The sequence below is a fragment of the Pseudophryne corroboree genome, chromosome 6 (assembly GCF_028390025.1).
Source record: "Pseudophryne corroboree isolate aPseCor3 chromosome 6, aPseCor3.hap2, whole genome shotgun sequence".
Classification (NCBI taxonomy): domain Eukaryota; kingdom Metazoa; phylum Chordata; class Amphibia; order Anura; family Myobatrachidae; genus Pseudophryne; species Pseudophryne corroboree.
In genome coordinates, this window is record NC_086449.1 from 677,272,871 (window position 1) to 677,291,504 (window position 18,634).

The following is an 18,634-nucleotide window of genomic DNA, read 5'->3' on the forward strand; positions in this document are numbered from 1 at the left end:
CAGAGCGCCCCCCCCCCGCGCTCTGCACACTTGTGCTGAGAGACATGGCGCACAGCGTCCAGCCGCTGCGCGTGTACCTTTATGCCGCTAACGATGACCGGAGGATCCCCTCTCTGCAGGACTGCAGTAATATAATCACCAGCCTTCTGACTTCTGGATCTGTTAGGGGGTGGCAGCAGTGCTGTGGGAGTGAACGATGGCCAGGCTTGGGCTGTGTTCAGTACCCTTCAGGAGCTAATGGTGTCCTGTCAGCAGAAGCAGAACCATTAACTAATTGAGAAGTTGGTTCCTACTCCCCCCCCTAAGTCCCACGAAGCAGGGAAGCTGTTGCCAGCAGCTTCCCTGTAAAAGTATTTTTCCAGCAAAGCTCTGTAGAGCTCCACTAGTGTGCATCCAGTCTCCTGGGCACAAAACTACAGGTGTGGAGCAGTGCAGCTGCCCAGGGTGCAGGGCTTGGGTGGAGGCACTGTTACTGCCCTGAAGGCACCAGTAGAGATACCTCCAGCCAGGATAGCTGGCGCACAGCCGCTAAGTGCATCCCTATTATGCTCCAGGTGCTCGTCTGCTTCTTGGTTCTGGCAGCCGCCATGCGTTTTTAAGGGAATTTTTGCCCAAAAAGACTTGTTCATACTTTACCATCCCAGTGGACCTGGAGGGGGAATATAATAGTATAATATAATAATACGAAGCATGGCGAGCACAGCAAGCCATGCGAGGGGATGAGGAACACTTAGAAGGTGTCCATAACGACCTATGTCGACGTTGACACAAAAACCCAGGAAAAATTAATGTCGATATTTTGATATGTCGGTATTTCAAATGTCGGTATTCCGACTGTCGCCATTTTGAACACGTCGGCATAATGAATGTCGGTATTTTTACCGTGTCAGTAATTTGAATGTAGGTTAATGATTGTCGGGATTATGACCGTCGGTAAATCATACTGAACCCCATTTTATAATGTCCCAAATGTGGAAAGTGCTTTTACTTGCCGAATCATTCAGCACTTATTTGAAATCTAATACAATTGAGGTGATTAAACTAGAGAACTTTCTTTCTATAGTATATACTGTATGGCACTTCAAAGGGCTATTCTCTTTACACAAAGTTTTTACTGCTTTATCTATCATTTCTGACATTGGTAATAACATCTGTAAGTGGATTAACCAGTTTTGAGATAAAACCTTCTAACCACAGGGTTTAAAAGCACAGCTCAGTTAGAGATTGATGTACAGTACAGTACTTAGGTTTATTGCACTCGTTTATACATACCTAGCTTTTTGAACTCCGTGTTAACAAGTTCCAACCAGCAGGTGTCCACCTCATCCAGGTCATATCTGCATGATCTCTGCAGCGTGGCCTGGAAGTTCCCTGGACGCTGTGATCCAGGTAATGTGTTATTCTTTACCAGTAGGGGGTTTTCCTCCGATGCTTCAACAAACCTAAGCACAGAGAAAAGCATATTAAGTGCATGCTCTTAACCAGATTCCAGGTTGTGTTAATATCACAAAACACAATGCACAATAGGAATCGTCATTATAAATATATATATATATATATATATATATATATATATATATATATATAACGGACGTCAGCTAGCGGAGGAGGGGGTATATGTGCAACTGCCGGCAAATCCGACTATGAAATATCAGAAGGAGCTGCGGGGAATCCTAAATACAGCTGTTCATCAAAAGCATATTACTGCTAAAATCTGTAAGGCTTTGGAAGTGGAGCATCCTAAAGTGCCGGCCCTCCATACCTTGCCCAAACTCCATAAAAACAGCAGAACACCCCCGGGTCATCCCATTATATCGGCCCGGGGGTCCATGTATCACCCAACAGCTGAGCTCCTGGATCATCTGCTTCAGCCTTTGTTGTTACGAAAAAATTATTTCTTGAAAGATACTACAGAGTTTTTGAAACTGTTGAAAGATATTCCGGAGTTACCTCAGGGCACATTAATGTGCTGTTTGGATGTATGTAGCCTATATACATCAATTCCCCATGTGGGGGGACTGTCATAAATGAGGAACTTTTTATTACAATTCCTGGACCCTGTGTTGTTTAACCATGATCTGATCTTGAAGTTATTAGAATTTACCCTTTACAGAAATGACTTCCTCTATGATGGTCATTATTATCTTCAACAACGGGGGTGTGCGATGGGGTCACCAGTGGCCCCGTCGTACGCCAACGTTTATATGTTTGAACAGGAGGAGTTATTGTTTTTGAATCATCCAGATGTAACTAGGTGTATTAAATTATACACCAGATACATTGATGATATTTTCATGCTCTGGACAGGGAGCATGGAGATGTTCAAGTCAGTAATGGAGGAAGTTAATGGGGGAAATTCTGCTATTAAATTTTCTTATGTCTGCAGTGAGGTACAGGCACATTTCCTTGATGTTCAGGTGACTATTCATAATGGCATGATTGAAACAGAAGTGTTCAATAAGGATGTAGATAGGAACACTTTTTTGTTTGCATCAAGTCATCATCCTTCATCATTGAAGCAGGGGTTGCCCTTATCACAAATGATGAGGGTAGCTAGAATAATGAGCGACCCAGTAAAAGCTGCTGTGGCTATAGATGGTCTAATAGCAAAATTTACAGCTAGAAGATATGATTTACAGATGCTATGGGAGAACAAGGAGCAAGTATTAAAAATATCGCAATCTCAATTACTGCAGCCTCGCAGCAGAACGCCTGAAAAAGTTTTGCCATGGGCAAGCAGTTTTACTACTGCTAGCCCAGTCATTAAACATGCAACCAAGGCACTGTGGCCAATTGTGGCTTCAGATCAGGATTTGTCATCCTTCAGGAATGTACATCCAATTGCAGCTTTTAAGAGAGGGCGTAACCTAAAAGACAGACTCATGGTCACTGACATCACGGGTAGGGGTATTCCTCGACCGCCAAATGTATATGTTAAACCACCAGGTTGCTACAGCTGTTACAATTGCACTACTTGCAAATTTATGGTGACCTGTAAAACCTTTCAGCATCCTCATTGTCAAAAAGTGTACGACATCCGGCATGTACTCACGTGTACCTCATCTTTTGTGATATACGTGATAACATGTCCTTGCGGCCTATATTATATTGGCCAGACCTCTCGGAAATTCCGAGAGAGGATGGCCTTTCATTGGTCGGCAATTCAGTTGTCATCTGAGGGTAGGTCTTGTGATCAGCCTGTAGCCCGCCATTTTAGAATGGCGGGTCATACGTTGTCGGATCTAAAACATTTTATGATAGATTATGTGCCTGATTCCCCTCGGGGTGGAGATAGAGTGAAGGCTTTGTCGTTGACGGAATCCAGGTGGATATTCCGTCTGAACACCATTGCCCTAACGGGTTAAATGATAAAATTAATTGGAATAGTTTGATTTAGGTTATTGGTATATATTGTGAATAGATACTTATCTGATATAGCTAGATCTCTGTTAAATTATAGAATAAGACTGAGGCTGTGATGGCTATGGTATAGCTATGGTGTCTGGGTATGGGAGTTCACGGGGGTGGTCATGCTGACCATTATGGAAAATAGACATCAGGAAATCTAGGAGGCAGCCTTAGGTTGAGGAATGAATGCTGTCCTTTTAAAATGTGGTTTCTGTAAATGTGGTGTTTTGTATATAGTTGGTGGTCTTTTATTATTATGTATGAGTATATATAATCATGTCCTGTCTTGTCGTTGTTTTGTAGCCCCGCCCACTGGCAGCGTCGTTGTGAGCGGGTCTCTCTGAACTGGAAAGCAGGCTGGAGGTTGCCTAGCAACACCCGACTGTGCTGACCCGGAAGTGTGGTACCGCGGACATCCGGCAGCGGCGTCAGTGGAAGACGGAGGCAAGACGGTCCTGGTATCAGGTATTTAAATGTCACTTATGTGTTTGTCTGTGTATATTGCTGGTGTATCCTGAAGAACGGGTGTAGTACTGCTGACCGGCGGTCAGGAGACCGCCGGTCAGCTTACCGACGCCGGTATCCCGGCAGCATACCGACGCCGGGATCCCGGCGGGGAGGGGCGAGTGCAGCAAGCCCCTTGCGGGCTCGCTGTGCTCGCCACGCTGCGCTCGCCACGCTGCGCTCGCCACGGGTTCTATTCCCACTCTATGGGTGTTGTGGACACCCACGAGTGGAAATAGTCCCTGTTGGTCGGCATGCCGACCATCGGGATAGTGACCCGTCGGGCTGGTGGAGGGGGTCATGTGACTGTCGGTCAGCTGACTGGCGGTCACATGAATACCACCCCTCGAAACATGTAGATTTTACACCTTTATTAAACACTGGTTGGAGAGGAGTCCCTGTGAGTGCTGTGATATTTTGGGAAGAGTACATATATATATATATATATATATATTAGTGATGTGCACCGGAAATTTTTCGGGTTTTGTGTTTTGGTTTTGGATTTGGTTCCGCGGCCGTGTTTTGGATTCGGACGCGTTTTGGCAAAACCTCCCTGAACATTTTTTGTCGGATTCGGGTGTGTTTTGGATTCGGGTGTTTTTTTACAAAAACTCCTCAAAAACAGCTTAAATCATAGAATTTGGGGGTCATTTTGATCCCATAGTATTAGTAACCTCAATAACCATAATTTCCACTCATTTTCAGTCTATTCTGAACACCTCACACCTCACAATATTATTTTTAGTCCTAAAATTTGCACCAAGGTTGCTGGATGACTAAGCTAAGCGACCCAAGTGGCCGACACAAACACCTGGCCCATCTAGGAGTGGCACTGCAGTGTCAGACAGGATGGCACTTCAAAAAAATAGTCCCCAAACAGCACATGATGCAATGAAAAAATGAGGTGCAATGAGGTAGCTGTGTGACTAAGCTAAGCGACCCAAGTGGCCGACACAAACACCTGGCCCATCTAGGAGTAGCACTGCAGTGTCAGACAGGATGGCAGATTTAAAAAATAGTCACCAAACAGCACATGATGCAAAGAAAAAAAGAGGTGCAAGATGGAAGCTGTGTGACTAAGCTAAGCGACCCAAGTGGCGGACACAAACACCTGGCCCATCTAGGAGTAGCACTGCAGTGTCAGACAGGATGGCAGATTAAAAAAATAGTCCCCAAACAGCACATGATGCAAAGAAAAAAAGAGGTGCAAGATTTACGTTGTGTGACTAAGCTAAGCGACACAAGTGGCCGACACAAACACCTGGCCCATCTAGGAGTGGCACTGCAGTGTCAGACAGGATGGCACTTCAAAAAAATAGTCCCCAAACAGCACATGATGCAAAGAAAAAAAGAGGCGCAATGAGGTAGCTGTGTGACTAAGCTAAGCGACCCAAGTGGCCGACACAAACACCTGGCCCATCTAGGAGTGGCACTGCAGTGTCAGACAGGATTGCACTTTCAAAAATAGTCCCCAAACAGCACATGATGCAAAGAAAAATGAAAGAAAAAAAAGGTGCAGGCATCGCAACCAACACAATTGGACTCTCCTTGGGAATTTGTGATTTAGAAGAACGCACAGTTCTTTGCTGTGCTTTTGCCATCTTAACTCTTTTAAGTTTTCTAGCAGGAGGATGAGTGCTTCCATCCTCATTTGAAGCTAAACCACTAGCCTTGAACATAGGCCAGGCCCTCAGCCGTTCCTTGCCACTCGTAAATGGCACATTGGCAAGTTTACGCTTCTCCTTAGACGATTTTGATTTAGATTTTTGGGTCATTTTAGTGAGCTTTATTTTTTTGGATTTTACATGCTCCCTACTATGACATTGGGCATCGGCCTCGGCAGACGATGTTGATGGCATTTCATCGTCTCGGCCATGACTAGTGGCAGCAACTTCAGCACGAGGTGGAAGTGGATCTTGATCTTTCCCTATTTTAACCTCCAAATTTTTGTTCTCCATTTTTTAACGTGTGGAATTATATGCCAGTAATATATCAATAGCAATGGCCTACTACTATATATACTGCGCACAACTGAAATGCACCACAGGTATGGATGGATAGTATACTTGACGACACAGAGGTAGGTAGAGCAGTGGCCTACTGTACCGTACTGCTATATAGTATATACTGGTGGTCAGCAAACTGTGCAAAACTGAAATGCACCACAGGTATGGATGGATAGTATACTTGACGACACAGAGGTAGGTAGAGCAGTGGCCTTCTGTACCGTACTGCTATATAGTATATACTGGTGGTCAGCAAACTGTGCAAAACTGAAATGGACCACAGGTATGGATGGATAGTATACTTGACGACACAGAGGTAGGTAGAGCAGTGGACTACTGTACCGTACTGCTATATATATCAGCAAAACTCTGCACTGTCCTCCTACTATATAATACTGCTGGTCCCCAGTCCCCACAATAAAGCAATTAGCACACTGAGCACAGATATTTGCAGCACACTGAGCACAGTCAGATATGGAGTGTTTTTCAGGCAGAGAACGTAGATATTTGCACTTGCAGCACACTGAGCACAGATATTTACAGCACACTGAGCACATATATTTGCAGCACAATTTGCAGCCCACTGAACATAGAAACTGAGAGGACGCTAGCCACGTCCTCTCACGATCATCTCCAATGCACGAGTGAAAAATGGCGGCACGCACGGCTCCTTATATAGAATACGAATCTCGCGAGAATCCGACCGCGGGTTGATGACGTTCGGGCGTGCTCGGGTTAACCGAGCAAGGCGGGAGGATCCGAGTTGATCGGACCCGTGAAAAAAAAGGTGAAGTTCGGGCGGGTTCGGATCGTGAGGATCCGAACCCGCTCATCACTAATAAATATATATATATATATAAAACAAATGATTAATAAGAAACATGTATTAAGACAGGTAATCCATTTGACACAGTACTTCACAGATTTCTTACATAGGGGCTCATTCCGAGTTGATCGCTCGCTGCTAATTTTCGCAGCACAGCGATCAGGTTAAAAAACGGCAAAACTGCGCATGCGTATGCACTGCAATGTGCACGCGCATCGTACTGGTACAAACAGCATCGCTGCTGTGCAATGCTTCTAGTGACGAATCCATTCGCACAGCCGATCGCAAGGAGATTGACAGGAAGAGAGCGTTTATGGGTGTCAACTGACCGTTTTCTGGGAGTGGTAGGAAAAACGCAGGCGTGACCAGGCGTTTGCAGGGCGGGTATCTGACGCCAATTCCGGGACTTCCGTCGCTAGGATCATCGCACAGAATAAGTAACTTCAGAGCTGGTCTTGTTTTGCACAAAAAATTTTTTGTACCCCTCGGCTGCACATGCGATCGTATACTTGCAAAGCGAAAATACACTCCCCCGTGGGCGGCGACTATGCGTTTGCACGGCTGCAAAAAGTAATGTCTTCTATATTATATTTCCATGGTTAAATCCCTTTACTGTAAAAGCAATTTACAACCCCTGTGTTGTGCTTATTTTGACACTTTTAGCCTCAACACATTCGAACTTCAATACCTGTAATTTTATAGTGCCGTCAATACAAAAAACAACACCTCACGGTTGTTTTTGCCTTTAAAATTATTTCTACTTTATAACATTGGGCTGACTTGCAGGGATCTCGTTGATGCCTATAAGTCACAGCCTGTTACACTTCCCACCTTCACAAAATTGCAGATTTCTTTTAGAACCCGAATGTTCAAACCAAGTTATACAATAGTGGAAAATAATACATTTTTTTTCTTTAATATGTCAGTGTGAAGCTGTACATGTCTCCCATTGCAGCACAAGAGAAGCAAGCTTGCCAACTCTCCTGCAATGTGACAGAGTCACAAGGCTTTCCTGGACTAAGTGTGGACATAGTTACTTTAGCTGTGGCGATCTGAAAATGTTGCCCACAGGACAGCTCTTTTGCGCATGAGCACATCTTCTGTGTACAGTGCTCATAGTTAACTTGTCATGGCTACACTATGCAATGGTACCCTATAATGGACTCCCGAAAGACTGCAACGTTTGTCATCCTTCAAAAAGACAAGAAGGATGATAGAGAATGTTTACTTTGGGTTAACCATTACAATACAGCAAGCAGGGAGATTAATAAAGCAACTTTGAAATTGTGGTCCATTGTGAAGTCAGATGATGCCCTGAAATTGGGTGATACAAATATAATGTCCTGCTAATCACGTGAAAATAACATCAGGGATTGAGTCGTGAAAGCAGATGCCACTGGCTTACAAACTAAACATGCAAACACATTTTTTGATGCCTAGAATGGATGTTTTACAGTAGATGTCTAAATTGCCTTATGTGCAGACACCTTACTGTGGGCAATAATTTTTGTCATCCAAATAGTGGCAAATGGTTTGTTATTAAATATAGGCTGAATTGCACCACTAAATTTACTATCTATTTAATCACATGCTCATGTGACTTGAGCTACGTGGGGAAAACTGATAGGAATATAAGGTATTGCATGGCGCTATATCGGCATTCTACTAAATCGCCCATTGAAGAAGGAAAAAGCAATAAGCATGTCGTGTGCCATTTCTTGATGGCTGGTGATGGGGTGTCTGCCTTAAATTACATAATTATCGACCATGTGCCAGCTTCCACTCGCGGGGGTGATAGATCTGTCAAATTACTGAGACTTGAATAGTAGGATTAAGCTTGGTACGATGTCCCCGAAGGGGTTAAATGGAAGCATGGGGTTATATTGAACAGACTCAGTAGTCCTCATTCTTCTGTTGGAAGTCCGATGAGTGCCGCCCTTCACACACTATGTATATATATATATATATAATGGCATAGTATAATGATACAAAATGCAGTAACATGATTAGACACATTAGATTACCTGATCATGCATTATTTCCCAATATTCGCACAGTTCCCCGTGTATCCGCACACTTCTAAGACCATCGGGACACAAATCCAACTGTAAATGTACTTTTGAACAATACTAGTTAGTGTTCCTTCTAGGCTTTTTCAGCAGGGTGCTGCACCCTGCCCATTCTTGAAATGTGAAAAAGCACCCTGCCCTTTTTCAGTGCACCCTGCAGGATCATAAATCGCCCCCTTGTATACAGAATGCAACAGTCAGAGTGCATGTTACAATGTTGTCATCTACTCCTTGCTCACCTCTGACATTGGAACACAATATCCTTAGCCAACTGGATGGCAGAGGAGGCACTGTAAATAACACAGCACTCTGATAAAGAGTGAAAGAACAGGGTAAGCAATGAGCATGTACTGCTTTCAGTATTTCCCTAGTAGAAAAGACTTATTTTTTTCCTATATATTTTAACCGATTGTTTAACTTTTCTGTTTTATAACACATACAGATAACTACTTCAGCACTGGAAAAGACATTTATAATTATCTACTTATGTATATGCTACAGCCGATCTTTCAAGAAGACTGGACATATACAGTATGTTTCTCAGTACAAATGTTAGGTGTCTTGTATGCATGGGTATATGATTTACTAAGGGCAAAATGTATGTACAAAAACTATAAACATATGCGCTATGCTTTGTGCGCAGAGTCACATCAAAAATGTGCCCTTCAAAATAAAAATGTGCCCTCTTCAATGCTCAGCACCCTGCCCTAAAAAGATCCTAGAGTGAACACTACTAGTTGTAATCTTGGACAAATCCTTTTACTTTTTTCTTACTTTAACGGAGGGTGTTCCAAAGCTTCCCTGCACCATAGTGTACTCTGCAGTGATGAATGCTATTGTATTTAACCAAGTGTTAACCCTGCTGAATACTCCAGGCAAGGCTGAAAGTTATGGAAAGCGAGCACTGTTCAGAAAGCGTGTGCAGGCGAATTAAAACGTGTTTAAGAACACGCGTTAACTCGTTAAAACTAAAGTACTGTGCACAAGGATTTAAAATATAAGCTCTTCATTAATGTGACCAAAGTGGATGTAAATATAACACTTAAGACGACAGCTACATGAGTCATGCTCCAACATATGAGAGCACAGTGGGAAACTGCTACTTGTAAAAAAGTAATGATTTTCCTGATGTGAGAACTAAATTACGTAAGGAAAGGTCATCTATTGTTAATACAGGTCTGTATGAAAATGCATGAATTGTTAATAGACATCTGTTGATGATTCATCCTAACGTCAGAGAAAGCATCTCTTAGAGATTGTAGAGGTATAAAATGACTACAATAACAACATGAAGTATTTTGATCACATTTTTAGTGTTGTGAAATAATATAGTATGTTTATGAGCATATATTAAAAACACCTATATAACATGTTCCCATTAACTTTTTGCATTTCTATTATGGGAATGTACAAAGGTGTATATCTATATAAATGAACATAGTGCATAATGGTTCCATAAACTATATTTATTGGTTTTCACCACTGAGAATGACAGTAAGAAGATCTAAAGCAAATGTCCTACAGATCTATTCTTTCTCTTTTTTTTTTCAAGTGGAATCAGGGTTATCCCACACTTTCATTTGGAATTTGAATGGAGTGATATGTGGCTCACATTGGTAGAAAACGGAATTCTAGATAAAGTCTGGATAAATGAACAGCAATGTCTTTGGATGAAACTACAGCTTAATTTTCATTGGCTGAACATAGGAAGCCCAGCAGATGTGGCAAAAGCACTACCCAACAGAAAAGGATGGTTAAACACATTATTATTATTATTTATTATCTTTTTATATGGCACCACAAGGGATCCACAGCACCTATTACAGAGTACGTACACAAATGAGCAAACCAATATAGGACACGTACAAGGTATATACAGAAAACCAGGGGTTAGGTGCCATCAAAGGGAGTACAGGTTGAGTATCCCATATCCAAATATTCCGAAATACGGAATATTCCGAAATACGGACTTTTTTGAGTGAGAGTGAGATAGTGAATCCTTTGTTTTTTGATGGCTCAATGTACACAAACTTTGTTTAATACACAAAGTTATTAAAAATATTGTATTAAATGACCTTCAGGCTGTATGTATAAGGTGTATATGAAACATAAATTAATTGTGTGAATGTAGACACACTTTGTTTAATGCACAAAGTTATAAAAAATATTGGCTAAAATTACTTTCAGGCTGTGTGTATAAGGTGTATATGTAACATAAATGCATTCTGTGCTTAGATTTAGGTCCCATCACCATGATATCTCATTATGGTATGCAATTATTCCGAAATACGGAAAAATCCGATATCCAAAATACCTCTGGTCCCAAGCATTTTGGATAAGGGATACTCAACCTGTATTGCGTATAAGATAGTGTAAGTAAGAGAAGGAAAGGCACATGAGGGGAGAAGGCCCTGCTCTTGCGAACGTACAATCCAAAAGAAATGCGCATGTATGTCATTTGTTACTCCAACATTTGCAATCAATTATATAAGTGATGCAAAACTGGAGCTATAAACCAAAAAGAAATAAAGCTGCACCATTCAGTGTAGTAAACATACCATGGTTCTATTCGTCAACACATTTTTGTCATAAAGGTCTTAAAAGCAGTAAACACTACATATAAACAATGTAAACTTATATTACAGAAATGTCACCCATGTAGACTTGCTTATAATGCACAATGAAATCAAGATTTTGTCATAAATTGAGGCACATCACAGTGTAGGAGAACCTGAGTGTCCCGGACACTCCAGTAGAGTAGGCACGTATGGTGTTACATGTATGGTGTTGTATGAAACTTGGATGTGCTTAAGGGCAGGAGGGATATTAGTAATCAGGATCCTTCCTTTTAACCACTTAACTGACAATTTTTCCCTTCAAAATCGTTCATACCATTGTTTTTTTTTTTTTAAATAAAATTATTTACTATAGTTTAAAAAGTATTTTTTCAAATACATAAATATTATATTATGCACATCTGTAGGAAGGATCTCCTTGTCAAAAACTGGGGGACACAATGGCGCAGGCGCATGTGATCTGAAGATGCCAGTTACAGTAAATGGTTAAAAGCACAATATTTATATCCAGATAAGGGCGTGGTATGAAACGTCGACACTCATAATGTTTCAGCGGCTCTTTCCAGGTCCTGGCTGTCATGTGAGTTTGATTTCCAGCATAGACATTCGACAGAGCGGAATTTCCTTGATTATTATCCCTCATCCCTAATTTCTACTCCTTATTCTCACCCTAGTACCTAATCCTAACCCTCCCATCCTCCAACCTAACCCTGTCGACCTTTCACATATTGGCCTTCCAGGAATGTTGACATATTTCCTGTCAACATTTTGGTAATGTCGACATAATGACTACAACCCCAGGTAAGCTATTTTTGCATCATTTAAAAAAAAAATTAAGTATTTCTCAATTTTACTACACTATGCATATTCCTTGTATGGGGTGACCAAAAAGTTCATTCATCTAAAGATTAATGACTGCATATGATATGTGCACATTTCAGAAGTTGATACACCTGCTGTGTGTAAATATGCTAATGCTGCAAGAGGCGTATTGTGCAAATAGACTCCTCCCACAAGCTTCTGTGATCTGCTGCTGTGTCCGAGGCTGCAGTATCAGATCACTTGCGAGAATATCAGCTGCTTACTGACCTTCAGATTGCTCAGTATGGCCACCTCAGATCTGTAGCCAAGGCCAGTAAATCTGTGCCGGAAGATGCAGATACTGGAAATGACACCACCCTCATTTTCAGGAACACTGTCCGGAGCACTGAATCAGGCTGCAGCTTTGGGGCACTGCTTGTTACGTCTCAGAACGGACCATGTACATGCGCAGTAACTGTTATCCCCACATCAGGTTTACATACAACTCTGAATCAGAACTATACTTCACTATTTCTGCACAATCCCTCTTTATTTTCACTGCAGATCAGGCACCCAAGATAAACAGTAAGTACAGAGAGAAGACAGCAGCTCCCCCTTAATGATTATTTTTGCTCAGTATTTACTACTGAGAGGGGAAGGGGCCACAGTTAAGTTGCAGGTATATTCAGGAAAATGAAACAAGTACATTTACAGAGGAGAAGGTCCTAACAGAACTCTCAAAGCTGAAAGTGGACAAATCTATGGGGCCAGATGGGATACATCCAAGGATACTAAAAGAACTTAAAGAGGTGCTGGTAGCACCATTGACAGAATTATTCAACTAGTCATTAGCTACAGGAGTAATTCCAGAGGACTGGAAAAGAGCAAACGTAGTCCCACTGCACAAAAGTGGAATCAAGGAAGAGGCAAACAACTACAGACCAGTGAGTCTTACATCAGTAGTAGGGAAATTGATGGAAACTCTATTAAAAGAAAGAGTTGTAGATTATCTCAAATTCGGCAATTTACAGGATTCCAAACAGCATGGATTCACTGGGGGGAGATCATGTCAAACAAATCTTATTGACTTTTTTGATTGTGTGACTAAAGTGATGGATAAAGGTAGAGCCATGAATATAGCTTATCTAGACTTTAGTAAGGCTTTTGACACTGTTCCACATCGCAGACTGCTAAATAAACTTGAAAGTTTGGGATTGGATATTAGGATTATTGAATGGATAAGATCTTGGTTGAAGGATAGAAAACAGAGAGTTGTGGTAAATGAAGTGCATTCACAGGAGGGAAATGTTACCAGTGGAGTACCCCATGGATCTGTACTTGGACCAGTGCTTTTTAATATCTTTATTGGTGACATTGCAAATGGCATTAAAGGGAAAGCATGCCTTTTTGCAGATGACACAAAGGTATGCAACAGGGTAGACACACCAGGTGGGGTAAAACAAATGATTGAGGATCTAGGTAGACTAGAGGAATGGTCAAGAGTCTGGCAATTACAGTTTAATGCCAAAAAATGCTAAATCATGCACTTGGGTCTCAAAAATCCTAAAGCTAAATATAGTATTAATGGCACTATACTGGAAACTACTGAGGAGGAAAGGGATCTAGGAGTCACTATTTCAGATGACTTAAAGGCAGGTAAGCAATGTAACAAGGCAATGAGGAAGGCTAGTCAGATGCTTGGCTGCATTGGGAGAGGAATCAGCAACAGAAAGAAAGAAGTAATAATGCCACTGTATAGGTCATTGGTACGGCCTCATCTAGAATACTGTATTCAGTTCTGGAGGCCATATCTTCAAAAGGATATTAATACATTAGAAACTGTACAAAGGAGGGAAACTAAAATGGTGCATGGCCTACATCACAAAACATACCCAGAAAGACTAAGAAATCTCAATATGTATAGTTTGGAGCAGAGAAGGGAAAGGGGGAACATGATAAAAACTTTCAAATATATCAAGGGTTTTAACAAAGTCCAGGAGGGAAACATTCTCCAAATGAAGAGAAGCAATAGGACACAAGGACATGCACTGAGGCTGAAGGGGGGGGAGGTTCAGGGGAAATTTGCGGAAAAATTATTTCACAGAAAGGGTAGTGGACAAGTGGTAGAGGTGGTAGAGGCTAAGACAGTAGAGCAATTTAAACATGCATGGGATAGACATAAGGATATCCTTACAAAGAAATAAGGATCAAATAAGGTTAGAGATAAAAATAATGTAAAAAAAAAAAGGGGGCAGACCAGATGGGCCAAGTGGTTCTTATCTGCCGACAAATTCTATGTTTCTATGTTAAATACTTAACTGCATACGTGCACGCAGGGGAGGTTTCCGAGTACCTGGAAACCCCCCCTCTGCCCGGCGATCCATCGGTGCTGCTGATTGATCATTTTTCATCTTGTATTGAGGAAATCAAGCAGGCTGTGCCTGTAAGACAGCAGCCTCTTTATAACAAATGGGACAGGCAAGTAGGCTCCTCTCCTAGCGTACTACACCATCCTGCATCAGCTGCTGGCGCGTCTCTGCATATCCCCCTCCCGCTTCACCTCCTCCGGCTTGTCACAGTCTCTGCTTCTCCCACTTATCCCACGTCTCTGCCTGTCCCCCTCCTGTGTGTCACAGTCTCTGCCTGTCCCCCTACTCCCGCGTCTCTGCCTATCCCCTTCCCGCTTATCCTCCTGCTGCTTGTGTCTGTCCCCCTCCTCCCGTGTCTCTGCTTATTCCCCTCTCCTGCATATTTGACATCCCCAGCATGGCCGCCTATTGTCTTGCCGAGCTGCGGGGATTGTGAGCCCTCCAGAGCACTGCACATCCTGAGGAGCCTGGCTTGTGGAACCATGTGGCTTCCTACCGACCTGCAGGTACTGTAGCTGCTCTCCCACGCACCTCTCCTTTGTGTGCTGCTGCTGAAATCTCTCCCCATGCCTCTCTCCCTCGCTCTCTCACCCCCCATACCCTTCGCCCCCTTTCTCTCTCCCTCCCCATGCCTCTCTCTTTTACGATGTCCTGTCCCCATGCACCCTCTCTCTCTCCCCATGCCCCCTCTCTTTATGCTGCTCCCTCTCTATGCCCCTCTCTCTACCCATGCCCCCTTGCTCAGTTTACCAATGCCCCCTCTCTCCCTGTGCCTCTCCCCCCTCCCCTCGATGCTCCCCCTCTTTATCTCCCCATGCTCACCCCCCTCTCTCTCCATTCCTCTCTCTCTCTCTCCCTTGGGTCTGTGTGTGCACACACATGGGAGATATAATATGTCTCACATATGTGGAAACCCCCACCTAAAAATCCTGCGTTTGCCACTGAACTGAGTAATTGTTTTTTAGTTATTGGGTGTATGAAATTCATGTTAATTAGCTTGCACAATATTGTTTGTATTGTACTAGATCCTACGTGCCTATTTTAGATACTTAATACTAGTTGGATCATTTTGGTGTATAGAATGAATGTTGCTTTTTATCCGCTTAGTCGCGGACTAAAATAATGAAATTCCTTGACTTCATTGGTTCACTATGTACAGTACCACTTGGCAGAGCAAGTTATGGAATCTTTACCACTGTGTCATTCTCTAGCTGTAATGTAGGAATATATGATTTTAGCAAGCAGACTGTAAACAAAGTGAGTCTTATTTGTCCTCCGTGGCATGACATTGAAGACTGCATCTGGGAAGGGCCCTAGAAACCTAGACTTGACCTCGAATCTTAAGTAACTGCTCTGTTTTGCTAGCAGACAGATTTTAAACAGCCCCCGAGCACTCACCAACAAATGCCAACAAAGTAATTTAATAGTACAATGCAATACTGTTCAGATCAAAAGCACTCAGCCTGCCACTATTTATTTCAAATCAAGCCAGATAAAGAAATTGAAATCCCCCTCTGCATTTAGCAAAGCTTAAGGGTAGTTATCCTCCCTTGTACCTCAAACTGACAACGTATTATAGTGGCAGAAATTGTAGGCTGTTCAATCAATTACAGGCTGCTTTTCTGTGAACATCTCACCTCTATGTATACTTGCATTTTTAGAAAGCATAGCAGGGATTCCAGCCAAAACAGCACAGCTATGTTATAAATCACGTTAAACAATGCAGATAATTGCAGTCTAATTTGCATGCAAAGATTAGAACAATTCCAGTGATTATGAACTTTGTCTGAACTAAACTAAATCACACTTTCCAAATTCTCACTCTGGAAATACAGATGGAACAGTTGGAGATTTAAAGGAGAACTGAACAAATAGTTTTCTAGTAAATCAACACCAGTCTGTGGGATAACAGTCAGGTTCCAATATTCTACAGTTGCCGAAAAGCTCACCCCTACCTCTGGGCAAAATAATCAGTTCTGCATAAACAGGGGAGAATTTATAATCATTGCAAATGTATCCATAATACTGATTGGATAATCTGGCATCTGTTCAATCAGCGTTGCGGAATAGCAGTGAGTAGTTATATCAGCTGGGAGGAGGAGAAGGATTTAAGTAAAAAGAAAAAAAAAAGAAAAAGATTTTTTTAGTTTACCCTGTTACCGATTCCTTCTACTATCAGGCTGTGTAGAAGTTCACCAATATTTCCCAAAGGCCACAGCGCTGTGGGGGAGATGCACTAATGCCCAGGACAGTGAAAATGTGGACCAACAGCGGGACAAGAATGGTGGGCCCAGGTGCAACAATATGCGTTGCCCTGCCACCCTATACCTTTTCTCCAAGCTCGCCCCACCCCCCACCCACCGTTTGTTGAAAACACTGTAACGTATCATTTCATATACAGATACAGCCACACGCAGAATACAGACATGCTGCATATAATTTTAATCAGAATAAGCTGTTTGTGATTCTTATTTGCATTGTTTTGCGAATAAGACGCATTTTAATGGAAAAAGATGCAAGTAAAGACAGTCGGTGCTACAGAGTCACACAACGGCATGGCATGACTAGAAGGGCTGTTTAAAGTGCAGGGAGGCTAGATGTCGGTGGACACATCTCTACATTGCAGATTTACACAATCATCTGCCAAAGGGAGAAGCACCAGTTGATTGATGATGTTATGTATGTGTCCTATTATTCTGTATGTCATATATGTAACATTCATTGATGCTTTTCACCAATTGTACTGTACGTTTGTAATAAATGTAGCTTTTGAAAGTTTCTTTAAAAAATAGGCGTTATGGTAAGAACTTACCGTTGATAACGTGATTTCTTCTATGTCCACAGGATAACATTGGGATATGGTTGAGCGACTGCGGAAATGGCACCACCACCGTCACGATCTTTCTGGCCTCCCAGGATGCATCGGGGCTTCCCCATATAATCCCGCCCACTGACTCAGTCAGATCAGTTCTTTCCACAGCGATTTAGGCAGGATCATCAGGTAGAAACCTATTTAGGCGATAAGAACACACATGTACACCCTTCCATACAAGAGGGAAGAGGTTTAGTGATTGTCAAGATCCTCAAATCAGGTGCGTCAGGGTGGGATCCCTGTGGATACATGTGGACATAAGAGAAATCACGTTATCAACGGTAAGTTCTTACCATAACGTATATTTCTCTGGCAGGGTCCACAGGATTATCCACAGGATAACACTGGGATTCCCAAAGCCAATTTTAGTGGTGGGGACGCTCCTGATTACATAGGAGGACCTTTCGCCCGAAGTCTGCATCATGAGAGGCAAAAGTATCCAAGGCATAATGTCTGATGAATGTGTTTATGGAAGACCATGTGGCTGCCTTACATTTCTGTTCTGCTGAAGCACCCTGTTGTGCTGCCCATGAAGGACCTACCTTACGTGTAGAATGAGCAGAGACATTAGCCGGAGTAGGGAGATCTGCATGAGAATAAGCTTCTGATATTACCATTCAGAGCCATCTTGCGAGCATCTGTTTACTAGCAGGCCATCCTCTTCTATGAAATCCATAGAGGATGAAGAGAGAATCTTTTTTTCTGATGGCACTAGTACGATCTATGTAGATTCTTAAAGCCCGGACTATGTCCAGCGACACTTCTCCCACAGATAGGCCAGATACCTGAAAAGCTGGGACTACAATCTCCTCATTCAGGTGAAACTTTGACACCACCTTTGGAAGATAACCAGATCTAGTTCTGAGAACTGCTCTGTCTTGAAAAAAACTTAGGAAAGGAGACTTACACGATAACGCTCCTAAATCCGACACTCTTCTGGCTAACGCCATTGCCAGTAAAAAAAAGTACTTTAGCCGTTAACTATTTAAGATCTGCTCTCTTAAGTGGTTCAAAAGGAGGACCATGGAGGAATTTAAGAACTAAATTCAAATCCAAAGGAGCTGCAGGAGGAACAAATGGAGGTTGAATATGTACAACTCCCTGAAATAAAGTACGTACATCCTGTAATTCAGCAATCTTTCGCTGAAACCATACAGTCAATGCTGATACTTGAACTCTCAAGGAAGCTACCTTCAAACCTTT

The 18,634-nt window shown here is 42.4% G+C and overlaps 1 protein-coding gene across 14 annotated transcripts in view; it reads right to left on the reverse strand.

Moving 5' to 3' along the window:
• The window catches only part of JADE2 (jade family PHD finger 2), a 1,261,323-nt gene that overhangs the window by 517,361 nt on the left and 725,328 nt on the right, over positions 1 to 18,634 (reverse strand). For all 14 annotated transcript variants that reach the window (XM_063928274.1, XM_063928276.1, XM_063928273.1 and 11 more), the window contains one exon: positions 1,273 to 1,442. In XM_063928274.1, the coding sequence (XP_063784344.1) occupies positions 1,273 to 1,442 (170 nt within the window). The remainder of the gene's footprint in view (positions 1 to 1,272; positions 1,443 to 18,634) is intronic.